The sequence below is a fragment of the Perna viridis genome, chromosome 15, assembly GCF_037379345.1.
Source record: "Perna viridis isolate PV_CMFRI_1.1 ecotype Kerala chromosome 15, ASM3737934v1, whole genome shotgun sequence".
NCBI lineage: Eukaryota > Metazoa > Mollusca > Bivalvia > Mytilida > Mytilidae > Perna > Perna viridis.
Genome location: NC_142459.1, coordinates 5,988,382 through 6,014,914, shown reverse-complemented (window position 1 = coordinate 6,014,914; position 26,533 = coordinate 5,988,382). Strand labels below are relative to the sequence as shown.

Here is a 26,533-nt window from a genome sequence, read left to right as displayed (position 1 = left end):
TAGAACGTTGTGCCAGAGCTTGCCGAAACTGCGCAGACTTTTTGTATCGCGCTGGAACTCTGACAGATGGGCTTCTGGAACAGGGTTGTGTTGCTGCAGGATTGATGTCGTCACTGCAGGGGTTTTGTTGTCGTCATCATGGACTCGTGGATCGTTGTGGTGCTTCCGTCAGCACCATGAAGGCTGATTTGTTCAGCGGGTCATAGTTTTTCTTTCTTCGTTTTTCTGCCCCGGACTGGCTTTTTGTGAGCGGCTCGGCGGGTGTTTCTGGAGGGGCGGAGGACGCTTGCCCTACCGGTGCGCCTGGTCCATGCTCCCAGTTTTTGGTGGAGTCCGAGTTGCTCATTTGCTTTTGTTACTTTGTATGTATGATTTTGGTTGCTTTGAGTTCTCTGTTGTGTTTGTCTGTTTTCCATGTCTGGTCTTTGTCCCTGGATTACATTCTTTTGATTACCGCTATAACCTTGGTTCCCTTGATTACTCTTTCTTGAATTGCCGCCATACATCGTTGATTGAGAGATGTTCCTTTTTGAAAGAAAGTTTCTATTGGTTTTGACGTTTTACAGATGTGTATAGAAATTCATTGAATTTATACTGACAAGTGACAAAATAAACCTTTACAGATGTGTATAGGAATTCATTGAATTTATACTGACAAGTGACAAAATAAACCTACCCTCGTATATAACAAAAACGGCAAACAAATACAAACTATTTAAATCACGATTCACAGTTGTAAGTCAGAATTACTAGACTAAGTTCGTAAGTCATGAAATCAATAATATCAATTATGAAAATAATATTTTGTTTATGAGTTATGAGATTCATTCCTATCCGTTATTAATGAAGTGTGTCCGTGTCTTTGTAGCGGAGACTGTGAGTCTGACTGACTAAACTTCTCTTACTTGAAGCCTAGTAGATACTGGAGCCATCTGATCTGTAATAAAATAAATAAATGGTCACCAATAGATTTAAAATTAGCTACTTCTTAAAATCAGATAGATCCCATGTCTAAATTATAACTAATTATTAATTCATATATGTAAATGCCCCAGACTTTATGTGCCGTTTTATGTGGTCCGTCCACCCGCATCATTTCCTTCTTGTTTTGTGGCTTTTTCTTGGCGCCAACTTAAGGAGGTAGACCTAGGCTAAGGGACATAACTCTTAAAAAAAATCATTGGAACGTTTGCATTTAGCATTTCACATCGAAATTATGTAAGCATCTAATTAACTTGGATTGATTTTATTCTGCTTCAAATGAAAGCTTGAGAGGCTTTGGTGATATTGAATATGATACAAACATATCAATGATTTCAAGAGTGATATCCCTTACCCTAGGTCTACCTCCTTCAGCAAAAAGAGAAATTGAAAAACTGTGAACAAAGCTCAGTGACACCTACATTTCTCTCAAAAGTCATTTAGATGAAAAACTAAAACAAGAGGTGTACAATGGTGTTTAATATGTAAAAGTTTCATCAAGTTACATTCAGCCCTTTGCGGAATAAAACTTTGGACGGATGAACGGACGACCGGACGGACAGTATTATCACTGAATATACTTGTTGAGTACAATGGCATCAAGAGTCTATACAAGCGTTTATAATTAAGTAGCGGTCTTTCTAAAAATCAGACAGAAGGAGATTCATCCATGTAAAAATAACCAATTCAGTTTTATTACCTGTTCAGAAATAGTTACTGATTATATAACTAGTCTTAGTCTTTCATTGGGTTTTTGCGCTTTTGAGATAAAATATACATAGATTCTTCCTGAAATTGACACTTTGCAAGAGTTGTCGTTCTTGATTTGGTTTCACTTGGTTGCTTTTAGTAGATGAATGTATGATTTTCTTCACCATGAATATTTTTACCATTAGCAGTGTCTGAATTTTATTCGACTGGTACTTAAGTGTCAGTCTCTGTAAGAATCAGGCAGTGGTTAAAACATGATATGAAAAAAATCACCATTTTGATAGTGTAATTTGACTGTTCGCACTATCAGAATCAAGGAAAAAAGACATATTTTCTAATGCGTTGCTGCATTGAGATATAGAATCATTGAAATGCATTGTAAATGTACATTTTAAGAGCAGATATCACTGCCAAAAACCTTATTTTTCTAATATTTTATTGAAAAATAAGCAAAGCCAGCGATGCAGAGATTAAATAATGGTCTCTTCGAATAGATTAAGTATCCTTGAGGGATATTACATTGTAAGATCGGTGGGGTTTTGACATGCATGTTTCAGATTTTTCCCATTTTGCCCGATTCTTACAAACACTTTCACTTAATTATCTACTAGTTATAAGGTGAACTTGTTTAATGAAGCAATACAGAAATCTACAAATGAAGGACGAGGTTAGATTTCTTTATAGATGTCATTGATTTTCAATCCCCGCTAGAATTAGGCAGTGGTTGAAACATGATTATTAAAAAACCCACCGTATTGAAAGTGTAATTTGATTATTTGCACTATCAGAATCAAGGGGGAAAATCATATCATTTTGGTAAGTTAATTTATGATTTAACTAAAATGCACAAAACATGAACATTTCAAGTGCAGATAACTCTGTCATAAATTTTATTTTTCTAATGTTCTATCAAAAAATTTCTGAACAAATCCATTTGTGACGACGTATTTTCACGATATTACGCTGTCATGACCAATCCCCAACATCGGCACAACGTTGTGTGTTTGCTGGGAATACATGTGAAAATAACTTGGTTGGACTTGTGTTGTGTACGTTGTTGTAGAGATCAAATACAGGTATTTTCAAATAGAGAAATCATCCTTTGATGAAAAAGTTTTGTCAGATTTTAGGGTGCTTCCTAATACGTCCACGTTTCAGAGATGGCGCACAATCATCTTTTTTGTGGTTAAATTTGAGATTTTTCAATTTAAAATTTAGTTGCACCATACATGTTAAAACAATACATGTACTATGCCGAAAATATCATTCATCTGTTACCGTTGCGAAACAGTCAGCGCTCAGAAAACCCTTGACGTTTCTAAAACTGGTACAGTGGTATAAATAAATTTGTTATTTTCCGGCAACGTTCATATATCGTATGTATATGAACATGTATAACCACCCTAAAAATATACCTTCAGCATTCTATCAAAAATTGGGGTGCCTAACTTTTTATTTGATTGGCTAAAATGTACAAAATATATTTTACAAAGTTTTAAAATTAAATTTAAAGACTATCAATATCATGTAAAACAATGCAGCGCTTGACACTTTTTACGTAGGTGTGAGACAGTAGTCAAAGAGGGAGAAAAACCCCGGAGTGATTCAGATGAAAAAAAAACAAAATAAGAGGTTCACAATGGTATCACGTGATGTAAATGTGATAAGGTTTCATCCAATTTCATTCAGCGGTTTAGGGGGGAATGCGGATAAGAACTGGTGTCGAATGGACGGACGGACAACATTAATTATCACTATATACCTCCTGCTTTTCAAGCGGGAGTCTATAAAACAAATGCACAGGAAACTCTTTAATAAAGGCTTGTTGCGTGGAGCTTGCACAGTTGATAACTACTTTTTTTACTTACGAGTTTCCATCCCAGACTGTCGCTTTTTACACGGGCAAGAGCACCGAGATAAACATGGACAAAAACAGGAACATGATCGTGGGCATGCGCATGGATGTATTCCAAACAGAACCATCATCACAACAATATTGGCAACCAATGATACACAGCTGAGCAATACTGTGGATATCTCACTAAAAAGGAAAATTAATATGCATTTCATATATGTAGAAGATTAAAACGGTTGTTTATTTTATTGGGCACTGTTATTTTATTTTAATAACTTATCATATTAACGTGTATCAGTAATTTTCTTCACCTTTTTGGTATCGGCCAAAGTGGGCCATAATTGGTATACCATACACAGGTTTACTTGGTTTTTTTATCCGTAGAAGGATTTTAAATGAAATAAATAAAAAGAGAAAACGGAAAATATTTTTTAAGATAGATATTTCAGATTAGATAAACAAGAATAAAAAAAAAACAATCGGATGGCCATTGAAAGAAAAACGAGACTGTCGTCTATTTTGCCGTTCTCCGAAACGAAGTGAAATATAAAAGCAGAGACGAATACGGCATGCGGTTTCCGAAAAAAATGCTCGTGAAGTTTTTTTTTCTCACAGATAACTTTGGAATTAAGACTATTCAGTGAGAAATCATACAAGTGTGTCCATTCCTACCCCTCCCTTGCAAACCATCACCTGTTGGTTATACAGGGAGATCGACTTGAATCCACCTCAGCTGCCACATTTAGTGCTAAACCCCACCCTTTATGCAAATTGACACAGTACACCGGAAACAGATTGCCGATTTGTAATGGGCATTGCTCATGGCTGTGAGTTTTTCACAGCCCGTATAACAGAACCTATAAACTAGCGGAGTGATACGTAGTAAATCAGGAGACAATTATAGCAGGAACCTGACCCACTTATCCCCGCCTCTTTATGCGAAATAGTTCAGTTCTGTACCATCCGTTACAAGTTCCAGGCTTTGTGACAATTATTGACCATTCCTTTTGAAAATTATCTGTTTCTTGCATAGAAGAGCTTACATAATTTATTGTACTAAGTGTTTTGATATAGGTCTGTGGAAGATATGTTATAATGATAAATGTACTTACAATCCAGTCCATCCATACAACCGATCGGTATATACTGGAAAGGGATAGAAATCTGAAAGAAGCATATTGACCTAAATACAAGTTAGGATAACAGACGAACTCGGATATTTTTTGTTGGATTCTTCCATAATACATACATATATTTTAACATGAACAGTGGACTGCCTCTCCATATTCAGTACTATTTGCACCTGACTAAGCCCATAAGGCCGAAAATGTGGGCCTCATTTTCTATATATTATTAGTTTTATTTGTATTTTTATTCGTATTCTCTTTTACCTTTTAAAGGTGACTGTTATTCACATTTTTTATTATTCTCATAACACATATACGTCTACGTTATACATTATGGATGGAGTACATTTAAAAAGCCGGGACCGAATGAGGAACGCGCGGAATAAACAGTCAATTCATGTATCTGGTGAATTTCTTTTACGCGAATCATAGAACGGTTTTTATACAATGTTACAGAAAAAAAAAGTGTCACGTGCAGGTCCGGGTGTTAAAAGAATAGGCCTGCAGCAGCGCTAAGCTTGTCGTAAAAGGCGACTAAATAGTGCTCAGAACCCTCGCCGGGGGGCTAGGGCACTCTTCCCACAGAGCAACTGGGATGTGTGCCCCAGGTGGTGGAATAGGGTATCCCTGGCGTATTACATGCTGGGGATGTCAGGCTATAATACGGAAAACCTGATCGCAAACCATAGTGGTGCACCGTGTTGGGAAAGATGCCACTTTCCTCGCATGTTAAAGAACCCTACTGTGGTATTCTCCCGGAGTAGGAACCATAGGGCCCAACCCTACCCACCTCTCACTATTTCCAGTGGCAATCAAAATTTGTCGACCCCATTGTCCTTGTGTCCCATCCCTTTTTCATTTCATCATCATTTCATGTTCATTTTATCATCAATTTCATGTTCATCGTCTGAATATAGCTGAAATGGGGACGTTAAACCCCAACAAAAAACAAAGAAACACAGAGAAAAAAGTGAATCCGTCATAATTTAAATTTTTAGAAATTAGTTTACGATAAGGAAACAACAAAAACGAGTCTGTTTCACAATAACACTGTTTTGCGTTTCATCTACATGAGACTGAAAACAAATCAAATTTCATGATTATCTTAAAGTGGAACAGAAGTTTACACATTTTTCGTTCAATGAAAAAAAAAAAGAAAAAAAAATATGTTTCAATATCAAGGTGAACAGAATTTGCTTAACGGAAAGAATACATGAAAATGGTACATATTCATGTTACAGAAACTCGTAAAAGTACATCAATCCTAAACTGACGCTTACGAGTCCTAGTTGAAAACTTTTGATTACATTGTTCAAATATCATTAACACTATACATCTAACCCTTGAGTCACAAAAAAAATGATATTTGTGTGAAATTCTGAATATTTCAGCGTTATCGATCGACATTTTCCATTTCGCATAACCTAACTCGGTATTTTAGCCACGCCCACTAACTACGGAACTACTTGACAGTGAAATGCCAATTACCTCAAAGCATGCATATGTAAACTTCGATTGATGACAGTGACAGAAAAAATGTATTTCATATAGAAAAATAGTTTCATTTATTTCATTTTTGTTTACTAGTGTGTTTGAATTAACATATAATAATTATTTTCAATTTTTGGTTAGATTATTGGACATAAACGACTTTCAATGGGAACTACTCGGCCATTCTCGCTGCACTAAAAATAACCTCGGATGCAGAAAGGAGAATTTTTCTTGAAAAAATTGCCGGAATTGTAGTCATACGCATTTCGAAGTAGTTCTACCCACCAGGTAGACCAATTTGGTTAGATATCTCAAGAAACAAAGAACAATAACAACTCAGTCAAGCATTTTGGAACTAGGAAAAAAGTAATGGTAAAAATTTCAACACGTAACATTACAACGGTTTATTCAGCGTAAACTGACCCACAATAATCTAACCAACAATTGAAAACACGTTTTTAACAAATTTGTTGTGCCATGCCATGACATTTTACTTGAAAATCGATGAACGTAAGATTCTTTTGGACATGTCACCTGTTTGACTCTTAATATGCGTTGCATACTTTACTAGAACCATAAAGGGAGGGAATCAGGATTTTTTAAATCAGTAAATCATTTTACATGGGTCCACATATTTTGTTTTGTTTTGTTTGTTTTTGTTTTTGTTTTTTTTTAAGTATTTTGCATTATACTTGTTAAATAGTGGCCCCTTAAAATGTCAAAAGCATTCCTGAGTTCGAGCTCTTTTTACGGCTTACAGAAAACGACTTAAGTATTGGATTCTGTTGAATAAGGCAAAATGGAAAAATAATAAATCATGGTCAAGAAAAAAAACACGATTTGGTAATGTGGACATATAGTTTATGGCCTATTGAAGGCAAACTGGCAGTCTTAGAAGTATCAGAGGATGCAGAGATGCGATATCAAAATTACATGGAATGATGAGGAAAAGTAGGTTAACTCCTTCAGTTGATAAATTTGCAATGCATCTTCTATAATTTATACCTCGAATTACGGTCATTAAGGAAAGAATGAAAGTCATTTCAGCATTTCAGATAACATTTTGAATAAGAATTTTTGGAAATACTTTGCGTTTTTAGTAATGATTCGCCTACTTATTGATTCCCACGGAGAATACCACTTAAAAGTATTCCAGCTAAGAATCATGCAAAATGGTTGGAAACCATACATGTTTTTATTTTTCATATTTTGTTTAAATTGGAATAATAAACATAAATTGACAAGTGACTTTTCATAAATATATGAAATGTACTGTAGAATTCAAAATTAAGGGAGACAACTATGTAAATGATACCAAAATACAATTATATATACCTATAAAGCACTTCAGCAAAAAAATTTAAAATAAATAGCCTCTTTGGGGTGTATCACATATTACAGATTTTGCATGATTCTTCACAGACAATTCCGAAATCAGTGATGTAAAGCCAATTTCGCAGTTTCCGAACATGTGTAATATTAAATACCTACAGTTACAACATGTATCAGATTTAAGCTCAACTTCTCTTTTTACTTTCCCTTTGGCCCGCCTTTTTATATTCAGCGCATCGTCGTCTCTAACCAGTAAGCGGTCGCTGGTGGGAAGCGATGCTGTAGAATCCCGCTCGCCGTATACTTCAACTAAATCTAACATAAATCATTGCATACTAACAAACATTATAGTGTTGAATGATTAATTGCAAGTTTTTGATAAGAATCAGGCAAATTGGGAAAAAAAAACAGAAACCCCACCGTTCTGATAATATAATTTCACTCTGCATCACTGAATTTTCTCAAAAATTTTCCATAGAATGTTAGAAAAAAATGAGGTTTTTGACAGTTAAATAATGGTTTTTCACGCAGTGAAAGTACTCTGGGTGAAATTATATTGTCAGTTTGGTGGGCATGTTTATGTTTTTTTCCCATTTTGCCTGATTTTTTACAAATATTTGCACTTAACATGCAGAGGAATTTCTCAAAGACAAGACATCATACATGTAAGTGAATTACGAATACGTATGCGCATGTATATGTATGTGCAACAACATTTTCTGAAAATTGTCAATATAAATGTAGCATTCTTATTGCGCTAAACATCTGATAGTGTAATTATTTACTAGGCGTATGGACAATAATTGGAATTCATTGCACTACATGGAAATGAACATTTCATAAGTAAATTCGGTTATGTTACAATATCATTATAGTTCAGTTAAGTTTATTAAGAAAAAAACTCAGCCGCAGATTACTGCGTAATAGAAGTAAATGCACATAAATATACATATAGATATTACACAATATCAATCATATACATGTACAATGATAAAAACAATGAGTCATTACATGAACATATAAATGATAAAACAACTTTTGGATTTTTTGAATGAAAATTGATAAATTTATCTATACTTTTACATTACAATATTTTAACATATCATACATTTTTTCTCTATTAGGATACCTAATATAATAACTCGGAAAAAATTTTCTTCTGAAATCTAAAATATATTGTTATTACATTCAAATAAATAATGATATTCGCCCCCAAGACCAGATCCACAAACTGTACACAATCTTTCGTCCCTTGGTATATTCCGCCATCTACCAGTTTCGATAGAAAATTTAATATTACAAACCCTTAATTTACAAATATGTACCTGTTGCCCCGATTTTAGTTTTAAAAGATAAGGTTCCAATCGAAATTCGTGTTCAAATTAGAGTGATATTCTCCTCTTGATGAATTGTTCATATCAGTGAACCATCTTTGGATAAACTGGTCTTGTAGACGCTATTTGATATTCACCTTTAAGAAGTTAAAATTAATATTTTCTTGAATATTTCATATTTCACTATAACCACAATTACCAAATGATTTTATATAAATTAATCCACTTAAAATTACAATTATCACGCTCACTTAAGTACAGCAGTAATTTGTATAATTTTCCTGACAATTTATTCTCATTAGAAGCTACTCTATGCCAAAAATACACCATTTTTAATTTAATATGAACTTCCAGAGGGAATCTCCCAAGTTCCCCATATACCATAAAATTTGGTGTAGATGATCTTACTCCCAATATGCGTTTACAAAATTGGAGATGTAATTTTTCAAATAGGAACAACCAAAACATCAAATAATTTTAATTGAAGATCAATGGAAATAGAAATATTTTGTATCTTTTTGTATAGAGCATACAGTGCTTTTTGAGCCTGATCAATCAATTTCTTCGTTGCTTGTGCAAAATTACCATTATAGTTCAATAAAAGCCACAAATAAACATATGAATCCTTTATTTCTAAGTTTTCATTGAACATTTTAAAATAATTATTTCTTGTAAATTTCCTTTTTGAAAAAAATACCACCTTTGTTTTTGTTACATTTACTCTTAATTTTCAATCTATGTTGACTCCGCAAAAATAACAGTGCCATCAGCATACAGGAGGATAAATAACTTTATATACAGTTCGAGATTATCTACAAACTTTTAATTTAAAAAACTTTAAACCATCTACGGAATTTTAATCCAGATATTCCTCTAAATCGTTAAGGTACAAGACAAAGAGGAAGGGGGATAACTTTTCTCCCTGCCTTACACCGATTTCACACGGGGAAAAAAATCAGTTTCTAATTCCCCATTTCTTACAAAAGATTTAATGTCCGTATACATGTTTAGTATAACATTAAACATTTTCCCACCAATATTATTTTTTAACCAGTTAACGCCATAAACCCACCCTCCATACCGTATCAAATGCTTTTCTAAAATCCACAAAAGCACAAAATTTTTTTTCCCGAACTCAAATACAATGAAATTAATGCATGCATGACAAACATGCTATTTTGAACTGAATAATCCGTACGAAAACCACCCTGGGCATCTGTAATCAAACCAATTTCGTCCGACAACTTGTTAAGCCTTGAATTTAAAATAGACGTAAACACTTTCCCCAAGTTTGAGGTTAGACAAATTGCACGGTAATTATCTAAGTTATATGGGTCACCCTTGTTTTTGTATAACGGTTTTATAATTCCAATCAACCAAGAATCTGGGACAATTCCTGAGTTAAACACCAAAAACTGAAAAAAAATGAATAGGGAGAAACTGGTTTACCGTGCATTTAATATATTCATTAACAACTTCATCATCCCCGGGAGCTTTCCCATTACATTATTTTTTTTACTGTTGACAAAATTTCATCTTCTGTAATCTCTCTATCTAAAATATCAGTAATATCCTGATTATCAATATCTTGCAACAAATCCTCAATATTATCGTCCCCAATTTCATCACTTGTATTAAGGGCTTTAAAATAATCGTAGAGTTGTTCGACTGTAGTCTTTACGTCTTTTGTAGACCCCCCCCCCTTTATCTAATCGTTTCAAAACTGTCCCAAATTTTTTGGAGTCCGATTTCGACACATTCCGCAGATCAGACTCCAATTTATGTTGGAAACTTCTGAAACTTTTATTTAATTCAACTTTATATACCTTCCCCGATAGTTTCATAGCGTCCCGATTTTCTTTATTTTTTTTTTATAAAACTAAATCTATTTTTTGCCCTGTGGAATGCTTTTCGCTTATCCTTACATGCCGCATTGAAACAAACTTGGTCTGTTTTATTTCTCCCTTTTGATCTCTTAGGAGATGAAAATACCTTATCAGCATTAGTTTTAAAAAGATCACATTTTTTTTTCAACAGCAGTATTCATACGTATATTTAGATCATCTCCTTGACCTAGATTACCTTCAGCGGACAACAGAGCCGATATTTGATCTAGTTTTGTGACGTCACTAAAAATTGACTCAATGAATAGGTCTTTCTTATCGTCACGCCACCTAACACACACAGTATACAAACCTGGGCGCCTGAAATGTCTTTTTGACGTTTATTCTGTACACTTTTTGACGTTTTTGCGTTTGACGGCGTGATTCGAAGGGACTGTGAGGTAAGTTTTATCACATTGTAGCTTTATATTTACAATCATTCTCTTCGAAAATTTTCATGAACACCTGTTAGTGATTGATTGAAGTGCTATTCTTTTTATTTGGCTCTAAATCAAAAAGAAACGTAGTTATTGACGTTTAAAGTTGCAATTTGTTTACTGTCAAACTGAAAACTGTATTTTTAATGTGTTAACATGTAATGATATAGTTTATATTTACACTACGGCGAATAAAAATCGTAACAAACGTGTTCTCTAAGTGACAAGATCCCGCAACACTGATTTCTATGTGAAAATTGCGAAAATAAAAATTTGTTACTGTACACTTTTTATAGTAACACTGTATGCCTTTTTGACGTCTATTTTATAACATACTGTACACTTTTTGGTGTTTTCCTAAGTAGAAAAGGTGAAGTTATATCATTATTTTACCCTATATTATGTTTGGACTTTAGTTATTTATGCAAGATATGTTCTGTTATATAATTATATTTCTTTTTTTTGCAAGAACATATGTCATAAATGTCATAATGGAATACTTTAAGTGTTATTACTGCCCGAATGGCTATGGCGTTTTTAAGAACATTTTCGACCACCTTATGGAAGAACATAATACAGAGACTTTCAAAATAAAACGTCAAACATTTTCCGAAAAAAATAATACACATGGATATACTACCATTAACTACACTTTTAGACCGATTGACTCAATTTTGGCTGGAAAACAAATTCTTTTTGAGGAACCAGATAAAGTTTATATAAAAGATGCAGGAAATTTTCAAACACCTAGTCCGCTAACGAACAAAAGACACAAATCATATTTGTCAGCATTCAAAACTGCCTTACAGTATCGTTCTGATGATTCCGATGACGATATTGCAAAAGAAATTCATGATCTTTCAATACAGGGATTAGAACCTTTGACCGAAGAAAAGGCAACAAATACTGATGTCGATGACTTGATAGAGCTTGTAGATGTTTTGCCTAAAGCTATTGACTCTCTAAGGGATGCAGGAATGCATACCGTATGGATTAACTATGTACGAATGCTTGGTAGCAACGAATTTCCATTACAGAATATAGCACATTTATTGTTCTTAGACGTTTGCCGGTGGTATCAATGTGACAATACGGTTAGTATGCGATATTCACCGGAAATTAAACATCATGGGTACCAATATAGTTGATGTGACACTTTTGAGTAAGCGGGAATGGACTTTAACCATTCTTCCTAACCGAGTCGTTCAACCGTAAAACATAGGTCACAGCCATCATCCGAAGAATGCATTGTGGTAGACATCTCTAGATGTATCATGCGTACCAATATAGTTGATGTGACACTTGTCAGTAAGCGGTATTGGACCTTAACCATTCTTCCTAACCGGACGCCGACGCTGGGGTTATCACATCATCTTTGCTGGCTAAGGGTTCAGATTCACGTGCTCATCTTCACCCTTGGCGGATGTAGCTCTAATTTTATGGATAGAAATCCTGACATTTGATTGGATGAGGCCAGACTTGGCTGGATCTTATCGTTTTGTCCAAGCTAAGCTAAGCTAAGCTAATGGGTATTTTACGTCGTGACTATATCCATGTGGACCTGCATCGACGGTGGGTTAGTAACTGCCACACTGTGATGGCTTTACGTAGCCAGTCTTTCGGAGAACCCATCAGAAGGACTCTGCGGTGTTGGACCTACTTAGCGACTGGACTACTCTGCTGACACTTTCGCCTACCAATAGGCCCACATGGCCTATTGGCGTTTCCCCATTGTGACCGTTTGGGAGGTATGTTAGCTGCACAGTGTATTGTTCAGCTAACTAGGGGAGTTTAACGTCCTGACTACACCCAAGTGAGCCTGCATGGACGTGTATTGTTCAATACAGAAAAAGGATACTTATTAATCAAATATATTATTACTAATATGGTTAATATTAAAAGTTAAATTTGCAAAATAACTGATAAAAAAAATTCAATTAAATCTAATTTCTATATTTTTATAAAGAGTATATAAAAAATTGATTTTAGATTTCAAAATATTTCAACTTTGATGTTAATATGTTGAAATAAAAATGATGTAAATATCAGTACAAAGGGAGATATTATTCTAATAAATTGCATGGCTAAATCCCCCAAGGGTGAAGAGGAGTAGGCGGATCGGAACCCTTGGCTGGCGAAGATGTTATCACATAAGTCTCCCCTCAATTCGTGAGGTGAGCTAAAAATGAAACATTTTTTATATTACGCACAGTGGACCTGACATTTAAACAAAATTGTGCGGGCAGTCATTAAAACACATTAAAAATACAGTTTTCGGTTTGACAGTAAACAAATTGCAACTTTAAACGTCAATAACTACGTTTGATTTAGAGCCAAATAAAAAGAACAACACTTCAATCAATCACTAGCAGGTGTTCATGAAAATTTTCAAAGAGAATGATTGTAAATATAAAGACTTATCTCACAGTCCCTTCGAATCACGCCGTCAAACGCAAAAACGTCAAAAAGTGTACAGAATAAACGTCAAAAAGACATTTCAGGCGCACAGGTTTGTACACTGTGTAACATGCGTGGGAGTATTACTACAATTATCATCGGAATGTGTAGTACTACGTGTGTTCGCTTGAGCGTGAAAACAAAAATACAAACCGCAATGGACATCGGAAAATAAGGGATTAAAATCCAATTCATTGAATTATTTTATTAAAGGGAACACTTTAGAAGACAAAAGTAAATAATCCACCAAGGACACATTATTACACGTTACTAATCCTTTCATATGATCATTTCTAGGTAATCTGCTATTACATATATACAAATTATCTCGTCTACAAAAATCTGTAAGTTTGTATCCGTAATTACTGGGCGACGAGCTATCTATAGAAGACCGTTTTATAGGTATGTAGTTTTCTAGTGAATTTTGATCATCATAAAGATACAACATCAAATTTTCATCTTCAAATTCATCTAAATTTTCAAATAAACTATCATCAGGGATAACTACATCGTCCAGTAATTTTGTTCTTGCATTCATATCTCCAACGATTGCATTTCGACCTCAACCTCATTAAATGCTTCATTACTTGTATGCCATGTATTTTCTGGTGGTAAATACATACACCCAATAAGCAGGCTTATATCAAAACCAGTCAATTTGTTATCAACTATTATCCATTGTACAAATTCAGATGTAGAATTAAGAAATTTTAGAAATGTTCAAAAACTTTCTTATAGCAAATTATTATTCCACCATACTTTTTATCACATTTCGATCTGTGTTTAGTAAAATAGCTATACCCGTCGGACATATTCAGAACATCAAAATTATCTGTTTTAGATTCTAAAAATATAAGTATGTCATTTTCCACAACAAGCTCCTGAAATTCAGGAGATAGTAGTTTAGACCTTATTCCACAAACATTAAGACAGACTAAGTTATGATTTTGGGCATTACACTGACTACCTGACAAGTTACTCCTATTACGGAGTTTGGCCTAGCTATGTTTCTGCTGCTTACCGTGTCTTCAGCAGAAGACGGGGTAGTTGTGGAACTTAGGTTGCGTTTAGTTCGCATAACCGGTGTATGTACAATGGCTTGAGTCATTGACTTTTTAAACAATCTACACCTTTACCACTTACGTGAACACCACTAGGGTCATTAACATCATACAAAGATCTTGGTGTATTACCATTGTCGCAAAAAAAAACTCCATGAATGTCGACTAGTGACACTGCTTTGTCTCTTTTACATAACTTTGTAATAAAGGAATTTACAGCTCTTATGGTCTCATTAAGTTCAGTTGTATGTTGGCCTTTGTTTTTACTGGGAAGCACGGTATACATACCTATATTTGAATGTGGAAATTTTGATTTAACACACGCGACAGCACGTGTTACACTCAGGTTTACCTCGTCTGGTTCACTTCGGTTATGCGTGATGTAATATATACGCTTTATAAGCAGGAGCGTAGATGCCGGTGCGGCAAGTGTGATGGCCACCGCACCAAACAAAGTTCATAGGTATGACATATTATACCTGGTATTTACATTAAAACTAAAACACAAAAACTTTTCTTAACTTTGTAAGACTTGACTTGTAATTGAAGGGTAATAACAAAATTACCGAACTGATAAAATCTAGGCATCAGTCAAAAGGAATAGTCAGAGTGGAAGTCTGTGTAGCAAATGGCAATATCAGGGTAAAACCGAGAAGATAGCTACCACCGCAATGGTCATGATGTGGTACAGTTTTATAGTGCGCAAAACTTCCCGTTTCCGTTACGGTTCATTGCCAGTAAAACGGCGATGTAATGAAGCTACCGTAAAACTTACGGGTTCTAGATAAACAAAAAAAACTTACCTTTTATAAAAAATATAGACAAAACTACTATAGTTATTCGAGATATCTTCATGACAACCTCGGAAATCTCTCCACAGAATTATGATAACAAAAACAGCCAGAACATTTAAGCAAGCCTCTATTCACCAGAGCGAATTACAGAGCGATTGCACCCAGTCATGTTCTTTTTTTTTTTTTTTTGTTACTTAAGAAATACATCAGACCGAATTATAGACCATATACACCCAGTCATGTTCTTTTTTGTCACTAAAGGATGACGCTTAGGTTTATGGGGTTTTCCGTAATTTCGTGATATTAATTAATGCAATAAATTTTACTCTTGTTGTACAGTACAGCGTCATGCATGACCGGATTATATTTTTATTGTCACATCATTATTGAATTCCAAAGGTAGATGCATTACACTATGACCATTAAATTTCATTTAGATATTAAAAATAAGAACATAGATGTATTATACGCGATTCTATGGTGTATGATTTATGTTCTAACGCCCAAATGTTGACTATAGCTATTACGAATAATGTATATATACACAATATGTATATGTACATAATTCCAAACGTTGTATCATAGAATTCTGCCGTAATTAATTGGAATAGCGTGACATTTTCTAATGAAAAAGTTAAACTTTGAAGGAATTTCCAAATTTGACTTATGAAATAATGTGGATTTTTGTTAGCACAAACGTAAGCAAAAAAAAAGTGTAAGGGTTTTTCTGGGCTTATCCATTTTCTTCTTCGATAATTTTTAGTAATTTCGACAAAGAGATAAGTATCATTATCTGTAAGAATCGGGCAGTGGGTGAAACATGGTATGAAAAAAAACCACCATTTTGAAAGTTTAATTTGACTATTTTCTCCATCAGAATCAAGAAAAAACAGACAAAATTGTCCACACCATGCTGGCCCATTGAGTTACAATTTCATTAAAACGCACTGAAAATGAACATTTCAAGGGCAGATAACTGTCAAAAACATTGTAGTATAGTTAAAATATATGATATAATGAAAATGAAATATCAAAATCTGTATCACACTTGGTATCAACCCTCGACCTATATCAGCCCTCGGGCCGGTTGCCCTTAGAAGAATATAGGAGTTTCGGGTTGATACAGTATGTGATACAGATTTTGACATGTAATATTCAGTATATACAAAACTCTCTTTTAAGGCACATCCTTCCTAGTTTCTTGACCCTCACATACACGTTTTTACCTGTGCATGCACATGAACACAATAGCTAAAGATATAATAAACATTCCCATATTTTAGACGTTATACTATGAAAACAAGAGATAACAAGAATGGAAATGGTGAATATGTCAAAGAGACAATATTACCATTGGGATGAAAAATGTCAGCTCAAGGCCATCCATGGGTTTTCAATGAACGACGGGGAAAGCCTCATACCGCAGGGCAGACTGCTGTTGGCCACAAAACATTATACACAGGTACAATGAAATAGTTTCCATCATAGACTCCAGCAACATAAAAGACAACTGAAAGTGAAAACGAAACAAGATACAGAGGCCAGAAATTCCTGACTTCGGACAGGCACAAAACATGCGGCGGGGTAAAAATTTCTTTGAAGTGATCGCAAACCTCCTCCTTTTTAAATTTTTAAATATGGTACATAATAAGTCATACGATAAGGACACAGCCCATGTCATGTCAAAAACTGCTTTTAAATATAGTGTGTTAGTTCCACTATGTAAAGACCTTATGAACGATTCAATGTTAAAACAAAAAAAAATGTTATTTTGAACAATTTGCCAACAGTATCATAACTATCTGCCTTAAGAGCGAGTCTATTTAACGGTTTGGTCAACTTTTTATGTGAGTATTTAGCGTTTAAAGCTTTACGAAGAAATTCCAAATCATTAAGTTTATTCTCAAAGTTAGATCAAGCAAAGAGACAGCTTTCATTCCTGATATCAAATATTCATCAGTCGTGTTTCAGTTCTGGTTCCTACATGTATATGACCTTTAGTGTGATTGATACTTTTGTTTTTTTAATATGTTGAAGGTATAGTATGGTACAATTGCTTCAAGGTTACTAGAGAACTGAATATCAAATTTCTCGTCATTCATTGAAGCCCATAGAGATAGCTCTAAAATATGAGGACCCACCATCCCTCCCCCCCCCCATTTCCACATTTCCACAAAAAATGTTAATTCGCAACAATGAAACCTACATTAGCCGAATTGAACGCTAAATAATCCAAAATCTTATACCAGACACATCTTGAAGTCCTTTTATACACTGTATCCTCTTCAATGTTTTTCAGAACAAAAAGGATTCGGTTTTGAAAGGTTTCCCTGTGGCAATGAATTCGTGTTATGCATGTAAGCGTCTTAACTGGTCTTGTGCGATAAAATTAAACCCTAAGTCTGTCTTCGCCTGTTTTTCACAGTCAGGTAGCCTCATGATTTTGCTTGTTTGACTCTGACACATTTGCAGTTTCTACTTTTTTATCTTTATATTATGATGCTTACATCAAATATAGCTTTGTACAACCATTTTTTTATAATTCATGAGTTTCATGCATTACTGAATTTCTTAATTATGTTTGTCACAATGTTATCAAGATATCTATCTTGTATAATTTGATAACATTCCAACATTTTATCAAAATGAATTTAGTTGTTATACTCGGGTCATTAAATTTCAAAGCTGCATTTATATGTTAGATATGACATGACTTACTATGACCTTCTATATATATCCAAATACCTGATTTCTTGTGCGACTGACTGAACGCAATAATATATAAGATCAATAGGTTCTGCCCAAACTATCAAAGAGATCATGATATTAACTTTCCAATTTGACTACACCCTAGAGTGTAGAATTTGGGTCGTTTCGCTCTGAGTCTTGTTCGCTTCTAAATAAGATGTAATGTTCCTAACAAGCTCCACACACGTTCGTTTCCTTCTTAAATTACTAGACCCTATTTGAAACGTCTGGCCACAGCGCCTCAAACTTCTTAACTGTCATTTATAGTGATCATGGAAGTTAAAAATATTCTATTAATTTTTTTCAGTATTTTGCTTGTTTTAAATAATATTTTGAGTATAAATTACTGTGTCAATTTGAAATATTTTCAAAAAATCATCTTATTGTAAGGAAAATACATTGACTTATTAACTCTGCACAAATTTTGAGACAAATCATCATAAACAGGGCTAATCTAATAGAATATTTAACTTTCTAAGGCCAAATAAAAAAAATATGTGTTTTCGGTTTAATTCCCTACATTCCCTATATATTGCTGCCTATCCTAGCATTTTAAGACATTGTGACAGAAGCACCGTTAAACGGTAGATTGCTTCTTCATTACCTCAACGTAAAACATGTTGAACAAAAATCCCTACACTGGCCCTTTTAAGGTAATAAGTATCAGTCCACTTAAAAATAAGACACTGCCTATGGTAAAGGTTATTCATGGTGTAGGAGAACCAACTGAACAAACAATAATTTTCCAGTCTACATATGCTACATTTTCACGTAACAATAGTCCTTTCTGTATTCAGATCTGTAATTTTAGTGAAAATAGTACGTTCATTTCCCACTATAATCAACCAAATCAGACTAAATCAAGAAAGATAACTATCGCAAAAAGTGCAATAACCAAATGAAAATCTAAGACTGATTATGTGATCAGTAGCTGTTTCTGAACAAGACACAAAGGTGAACTTTGGGGGGGGGGGGAGTTGACATGCATGAATCACCTCCTGTCTGATTTTTATTAAAACTGATACTTAAATCCTTAACACATGTTTGGCCTAATAGAATTAGGTATGAGAAAAATTTGTAAACTGCTGGTTTTGATGAACGTTGTTGGTTTTGATGAACGTTGTGGTTTTGATGAACGTTGCTGGTTTTGATGAAAGTTGTTGGTTTTGATGAACGTTGTGGTTTTGATGAACGTTGTTGGTTTTGATGAACGTTGTGGGTTTTGATGAACGTTGTTGGTTTTGATGAACATTGCTGGTTTTGATGAACGTTGTTGGTTTTGATGAACGTTGCTGGTTTTGATGAACGTTGTGGTTTTGATGAACGTTGTGGTTTAGCTTGTATTTATATTTTTACTCAAAATCAATCCAGTGCACATTATAAAAAAATCTGTGTTGTTGGATTACTTATAATCAGTTATTGCTACGTCATACAAATTGTTTACCGTAATAAAAACAAGTACAACAATGGCAAATTCTATCTTGTTCCTTTTAAATATGCCAAATACCCAACCAGGTCAACATTAACTAATATTATAATGACAAATTTTGTCAACTTGTTTCAACATGTAGTTGCAAATCTTTACTGTTTTCGTTTTCTGAGTTTGTATATCAGGTCTTGTTTGATAAAAAAAAATAGGGTAAGTTTAATGAAAAAAATGCATTTTCGTATATAAATATTGATATAAGACACTGACACGACATGCAAATGTCTTTCATTATTGTTCACTATTAAGTATTGCGGATAATTAAAAATCAACATTGAATGTTTTATAAATGACGTAATTAACGTCACATTCTGATGGTTTCTTACAGAAAGAAAAGGACCAAGAACCAGTCCTTGTCAGATTGGATATGTACGTACGTATCGTATTGACGATCCCAAGAAATATGTCAATAAAAGACCAAAGTCTGTATTTAACGATTGTGAGGCACCTGAATGTCTTTCCTCGCTAAATGAGAAATATGTTATCGTTCCTGCGGACGAAGCCTCAAACAACATTCTGTTTTTTGTAAAGCGTAATACCTCAGTCCCATGTAATGCCACATACAAACGTAGTACTTTTGATAAAGATGAAATCCTAAAAATCCACAAGTCCTTCATGTCTTCTCTCAACATTGAAACAAAATGTGAGGACTTACCTAGACTTGGATTCCCACACTTTATAAAAAAAAGAAAGAAAGGTATGTTGCATGATCTTCATCTTGCTCCACGAAGGAGATTTCAATGCATCTTACAAAGATATTGTCCGCAATGAATAATGGACAGCAAGCTTATTGCAATACCAACTACTCTCGTAGTGGCATTAATCATATATGAATATTTAAACATTCTAAAATTTTACTTCAAAATCTAAAACCCCGCAGTTTTTCGGAAATTAGTTCTCTCCAAACTTTTGACTTCTCAACTCCTTACACTACGTTACCACATAATAAATTGAAATCTCGTTTGAAAGGACTTATTCGTAAATGTTTTGCTGTTTCAAAAAAATATGTTGTTCTTGGTTACAAATCCACATATTTTTCTAAAACATTGCAGAAGAAGGGCGAAGTATGCTACACAGAAAAGCAGGTTTGCGATATGGTTGATTTCCTCATTGATAACATATTTGTCACATTTGGAGGAAATATTTTTCAACATCAGGTTGTCATTCCAGTGGGCACTAACTGTGATCCTCTTCTAGCCAATTTGTTTTTTGTATTCATACGAGACTGAATTCCTTCAGAACCTCGTAAAGAATAAGAATTAAAAAGATGCTAAATCTTTTAACTTTATATACAGATATATTTTATTTACCGATTATGACAGAAGCATGCAAATGCTTTTTAATTACCACTGGTATAGTCAAGCCACAATGGAAAAGGGAGGTTTAGCGCGCTGTAAAACCTAGATTTAACCCACCATTTCGTCTGAAGTGCCTGTACATGTACCAAGTTAGGATCATTGCGGTACCAGCTGCTTCGGTGGTGTAATATCTATTTTGCCAGATAAATTTTAGACTTAACTGGATGATGAGTCTGATTAGTGTTCGGTAGTTTTGTTGTTACCCTTATTGTTAAATCCATTGGTTTTATGTTTTTGTAATAGATACTTTATAAATTTATTTCTATGTATTCGACATCACGACAAACAAAAAGACTTACTAGAATTTGCAAACAGAAAATACAATACTCAAACAAACAAAACAACATTAACAACAGTAAAAAATGTACTAACTTGTATTTAAAAGACAAAAACAAAACAAATGACATGCATATAAACCGTACATGGGCAGCCTTTATCAACGCAATGGAAAGCTGTATTTTTGTTACAGAAAAGTCATCATACAAAAGCATAACGAATTATGAAGAAAGCAAAATCACCGTCAGCGTACCAGTAAATGGTTTGGCAGCAAACCACCCATAATTTATTAGGTCACACAATCCTCCATCAACCCACAATTTACCTGTTGATTATATTTACCCAGAAAGAGTATAAAACCACCAAGCCTCAGGTGTGAGAACTTGTCTGTAACTATTGATGTTTACTCGACAAAGTTTTGCATCATATCGACACATCATTTCATTACTGTAAAACTGTTGCAATACTAATAGGTTTGACATCAATTCCTGGTGGGTTTGCAATTTAAAACAAAAATTAGAGCCCCAGATATAAATTTATATACGCAATAAAAGCCAAATTAAATCATCTTTCTCTCTCTCTCTTTCTCTCTCTCTCTCTCTCTCTCTCTCTCTCTCTCTCACACAGAGACACACACAGACAGAGACAGATTGTGCACTGATTTACCAATTTTTTTACGACTTGGTCGCTCCACTATTTTGTAACATGCATAACTTGATGCGACGGATTATAATCTCAGTGTTCATGCCGGTCCTATCATGGTTGCTTGTCATTTCAATGCACGTCATAGTACATCTATATCGAAATCTCGTCACTTTTCGAAACAGCTTTAACCAAACCCAAAATCACACTTAATTACTCAACAAACTTATTATCCTCCCATAATAGAAAATTCTTAAGTACGTTATTTTGGATGACTTTGCGATTAAAATTCGTATATGCTATTCAATGATTTATTACCTGGGAAATCCAAGAATTTTTGGTACATATTATGTAAAGATTTAACAACTAACAGTTCTCAAAATTGGAAAGCCCATAAATTCTCAGACATGTATTATCAAGTATGCTAAATTGTATGAAAACTATTTTTACATTTCCGTGAAGTCATATGGGTAAACCCATTCATTTTCAAAAGGCTTTTTCGAAAGTATATCTTCGTACGAGTACTGTATTTGAATGTTTTATTTTTTTCTTTCCATCTTTAATTTTTACATATCCAACCAGTTAGAGTTATAAGTTACCTATCATTGTTTTATGAACAAAGCGCCCAGGCACATAGTAAATAAGCAAAACTCCAAACTCCTGCTATTCTATAATCCTTCAACTTATTTTATGCGTTTTCATAGGCAAACTATTTCGCGAAGAAATTGGGTTTTAATTCATAATCGATCTACAGTTTCCAAGGAGAGAATTGAAGGATACCAGTTTTTGGAAGTTTAATGAATAGGAAAAAATATCAGTTCAAAACTGAATGAATTTTGCTATGATCGCATGCATTACAACCTTTAATAGTCAAAATATCTAATTCAAAAACTTCACGTAGAGAATATCAACTACTCAAGTCTAATATTTTACTGAATAGACCGAAAGGAGCATAATACCGCTTCTAAAAAGGGGACCAAGGCTATAGCGGTAATCAAAAGAATGTAAGCCAGGGACAAAGACCAGACATGGAAAACAGACATACACAACAAAGGACATGAAGTAACTAAAATCATACATAAGAAAAGAAAATGGACTCCACTAAAAACTGGGAGCATGGACCAGGTGCACCGGTTGGGTAAGCGTCCTCTGCTTTTCTAGAAGCATCCGCCGAGTTGCTCATAAAAGTTCAAGTACAGGGTAGACAAACGAGGGAAGGAAAACTATGACACGATGAATAAATCAGTTTTCATGGCGCAGATGGATACACCATAATGATCCACGAGTTCATGATGACGACCATAAAACTTCTGTAGTGATGACTTCAATCTTATAGCAACATAACAATGTTCCCGAAGCCTATTTGTTAGAATTCTAGCGCGATACAAAAAGTCTGCGTACTTTCGACAAGCTCTGGCATAACGTATGAGTTGTGATATGAATAATCCATACGCAGGTGCTTAATGGATGTTGGCACAGATGAAAGAAAAGTTGACAATTCTGAATGAAAAGTCATTACGTTTGTCGTAAAGTTTGGTCAACAGTTTTCCTTTACCATAAATTTCTAAGCATAGGTCAAGATATGAGGTTGACTACACAGTGTCTGTAGTATCCTTTATCTCAAGTTCTTTTGTTAGATGCGATGTATCAAATCCCCGAAATTAGAATTGTTTAAAGATAATACGTCATCTATATAGCGGAAACTGAGATTAAAGGATGATTGTCTTCTAACTCGTTCAGCAGCGTTAACCGCTGAATTTTCTTTTGACTAAATTTAATGTAATCCTAATTTTTGGGTGAGGTTCGTATTTCAAGCGCTTTAGTTTAATTTTATTTGGTGTCTTGTTTTGATATATTTTGTTTTTGTATTGTATTATGTTGTCTAAATTGTGTTTAGGTCTCGTCTTTTTATCATGTTTTCATGTTGAACTCATGTCGATGTCTCTGAAATGTCCTTTTATTGTTTATGCTCCAGTATTTATTTTTACAAATATTCTGTATCATGTGCTCATTCATTTATCAATATCAATTTAGACCATTAAATGTGGAAATTCCAAGATGTAATATTTGAACTCAATTCGACCCGTTATTCTGCCTACCCAACAATGTTTACGTACAGTTGTACCCGTAAATGAACAAACCAAGCAAAATTTATTTATGAGTCTACGAATAAGCACATATCTCGTAAAATGATAAGAAAACATAGCTGTGGTAAAATTAAGATATATTTGTAATTATGACAAAGGGTATTAGTTCATACTACAAATAATTTTCGATTTTTTTAGAATCGATTTGTTCACTTTGTCATAGTTTTCCTTTGCTCTTTCATCTACCATGGTTATGGCTTTTTATCAGCGATTCGACGACGGGTGTTTCTGAAAAAGCGGATGACGCGTACACAACCGTTGCAACTGGTGTTTAATGTTTCCAGTTTTTAGTGGAGTCCGAGTTGCTCATTTACTTTTATTTCTTTGTACAAGTTATTTTGTTTTGTTTTTGTTTTTGTTTTGTTTTGTTTTGTTTTTTGTTTTTGTTTTTGTTTTTTTTTTTTCGATTTCTTTGTTGTGTGAGTCTATTTTCCCTTTCTAGTTTTTATCCCAGGAGATTGCATTTTGTTTTATTTCCGCTAGAATATTGGTTCCCTTGATTACTCATTCTGTAAGAGGAGTTTACTGACAAATTATCTCCTAAGACAGGGTTTACTGACAAATTATCTCCTAAGACAGAGTTCACTGACAAATTATCTCCTAAGACAGGGGTATTCTGGGTATTTGTTAACGTTTATATCATTTATTGTTGTATAGCCGTAATTCCAGTTTGATTGACCGATATGAAGATTTTATCTCTCGAATGAGATAAAATATCTTCAGATAGATTTCACTACTACCCCAGTTGACAGCTCAGCTTTGCGCTAAACCAGATTTTACTCATTCACAACATGACAGAAGACGCCGACATCCAGTTTTTATATGAATTTGTATTTTATTCTGTTGTCTACATTTATATGTGGATTATCTTTCTTGCCTGTTTTGGTATTTTGGCCATGTCTTTGGATTCTGATGTCTTCTGTTCCCTGTCTAAACTGCTCCTTAATATTACCGAATTATGCAATAATTATACGAATTATACCGAATATAGCGGCTGACGTTGATGGAGCAGGACTTGTTTATCCTTCCGGAGAACCTGATGTCACTCCCATTTTTTGTGGGATTTAATTTCCTAGTGATTTATTTTTTGTTTGACGTCTTGTTTCTTCGGTTCGTTGCATTGTGTGTGTTGACCGTCTCTGTTTCAGACTTTGTTTATATATATACGTATAGAAAGGTCTGAAAAATTCCCAACGCTGTTAGAACTGTCAAAATTGCGATGCAAATTTTTGGTCGTTCCCTCCGCGGGACTCGAACTCGTACCGCTGTGACATCTATGGCAACACCGCCTGCACGATTAATCCTAGATTAATCCTGCGAGGAGGAATGACCCGGCCAGCGAAAGCTATATTATTATATAGCCTAGCTGGCCGAGTGGTCTAGGGCGCTGGACTTCGTGCAGGCGGTGTTGCCATAGATGTCACAGCGGTACGAGTTCGAGTCCCGCGGAGGGAACGACCAAAAATTTGCATCGCAAATTTGACAGTTCTAACATCGTTGAGAATTTTTCAGACCTTTCCATTCATTAAGACCTAGGCGTTATTTACTGTATATTTAATATGAATACAACAGAATCCACACATATGTCCATAAAGTAAATGGACAACTCTTGTTTCTATGGATAATATTGTATAGTATGGATATGGACTGACTTACAATTATGCGAATTGAATTTGGTTTTGTAACAAGTTTCTGATTGGTTGGGTCTCTTGAAGCAATCAAGATTATTTTGTATAACCTGGATATGGTACTATGACGTCATAATATTGTATAGTACTGACATGGACTGACTCATCATCATGATAAACTCATAAGCGAATTTACGATGTATATTTTTATTTGAAATTTTAACAAGTGTATGCATGAATAAATAGTTATGATATTGATATAGGGTATATTAGTCTCGTCATGTGACCCGTGATTTCACGAGTATTGGTCCTAGTCTACCATTCAAAAGCATAGAGATTTGTCAATTAGATAGCGTTCAGTTCAGTGTTAAAGGCAAAAATATGTCTGTGTAAAAAATACCGATAAAAATGACAAATAACAATTTCTACATGCTAAATATAGTAAGAAAAAACATACACTAGAAAACTTTGCATTGTAATACAGCGTTTCAAGTACCCGGAAGTAAACAATAAAATACAGATCAGTCTTCGGTTTTCAATACGTTCTACATCAGAAATTCCGGTCAAGAAAATGAAACTAGAACGAGACTTACATACCCTATACTGAACAAATGTTGAGGTACAATGAAACTTTACAAAGAACTGTTATTGCACTGCGCAAATTGATTGCGAATTATTTCGTCATACTTGTGACAAGGTCAACGCAAAATAACATTATATATATATATATATATATATATATATATATATATATATATATATATATATATATATATATTCGGACG

The 26,533-nt window shown here is 34.2% G+C and overlaps 1 protein-coding gene across 1 annotated transcript; it reads right to left on the bottom strand.

Moving 5' to 3' along the window:
• Positions 1–890: 890 nt before the first annotated feature.
• LOC148596698 (uncharacterized) lies at positions 891–15,749 on the bottom strand. The gene is made up of 5 exons (XM_088564306.1): positions 15,473–15,749; positions 7,657–7,812; positions 4,660–4,711; positions 3,561–3,733; positions 891–937 (listed from the first exon to the last, which is right to left on the bottom strand). The coding sequence occupies exons 1-5, from the start codon at positions 15,522–15,524 to the stop codon at positions 891–893; spliced, it is 480 nt and encodes a 159-aa protein (XP_088420432.1). The 5' UTR covers positions 15,525–15,749.
• Positions 15,750–26,533: the final 10,784 nt, after the last annotated feature.

What these genes read in the sequence shown, in the direction of transcription:
- LOC148596698 (XM_088564306.1), bottom strand. Translation starts at nt 15,524, where the DNA reads ATGAAGATATCTCGAATAACTATAGTAGTTTTGTCTATATTTTTTATA. An exon ending in TTGTATGGATGGACTGGATT is followed by an intron (nt 3,734 to 4,659) that starts GTAAGTACATTT and finishes TTTCCTTTTTAG; the next exon opens with TGAGATATCCACAGTATTGC. An exon ending in ACAGTCTGGGATGGAAACTC is followed by an intron (nt 938 to 3,560) that starts GTAAGTAAAAAA and finishes ATTTTATTACAG; the next exon opens with ATCAGATGGCTCCAGTATCT.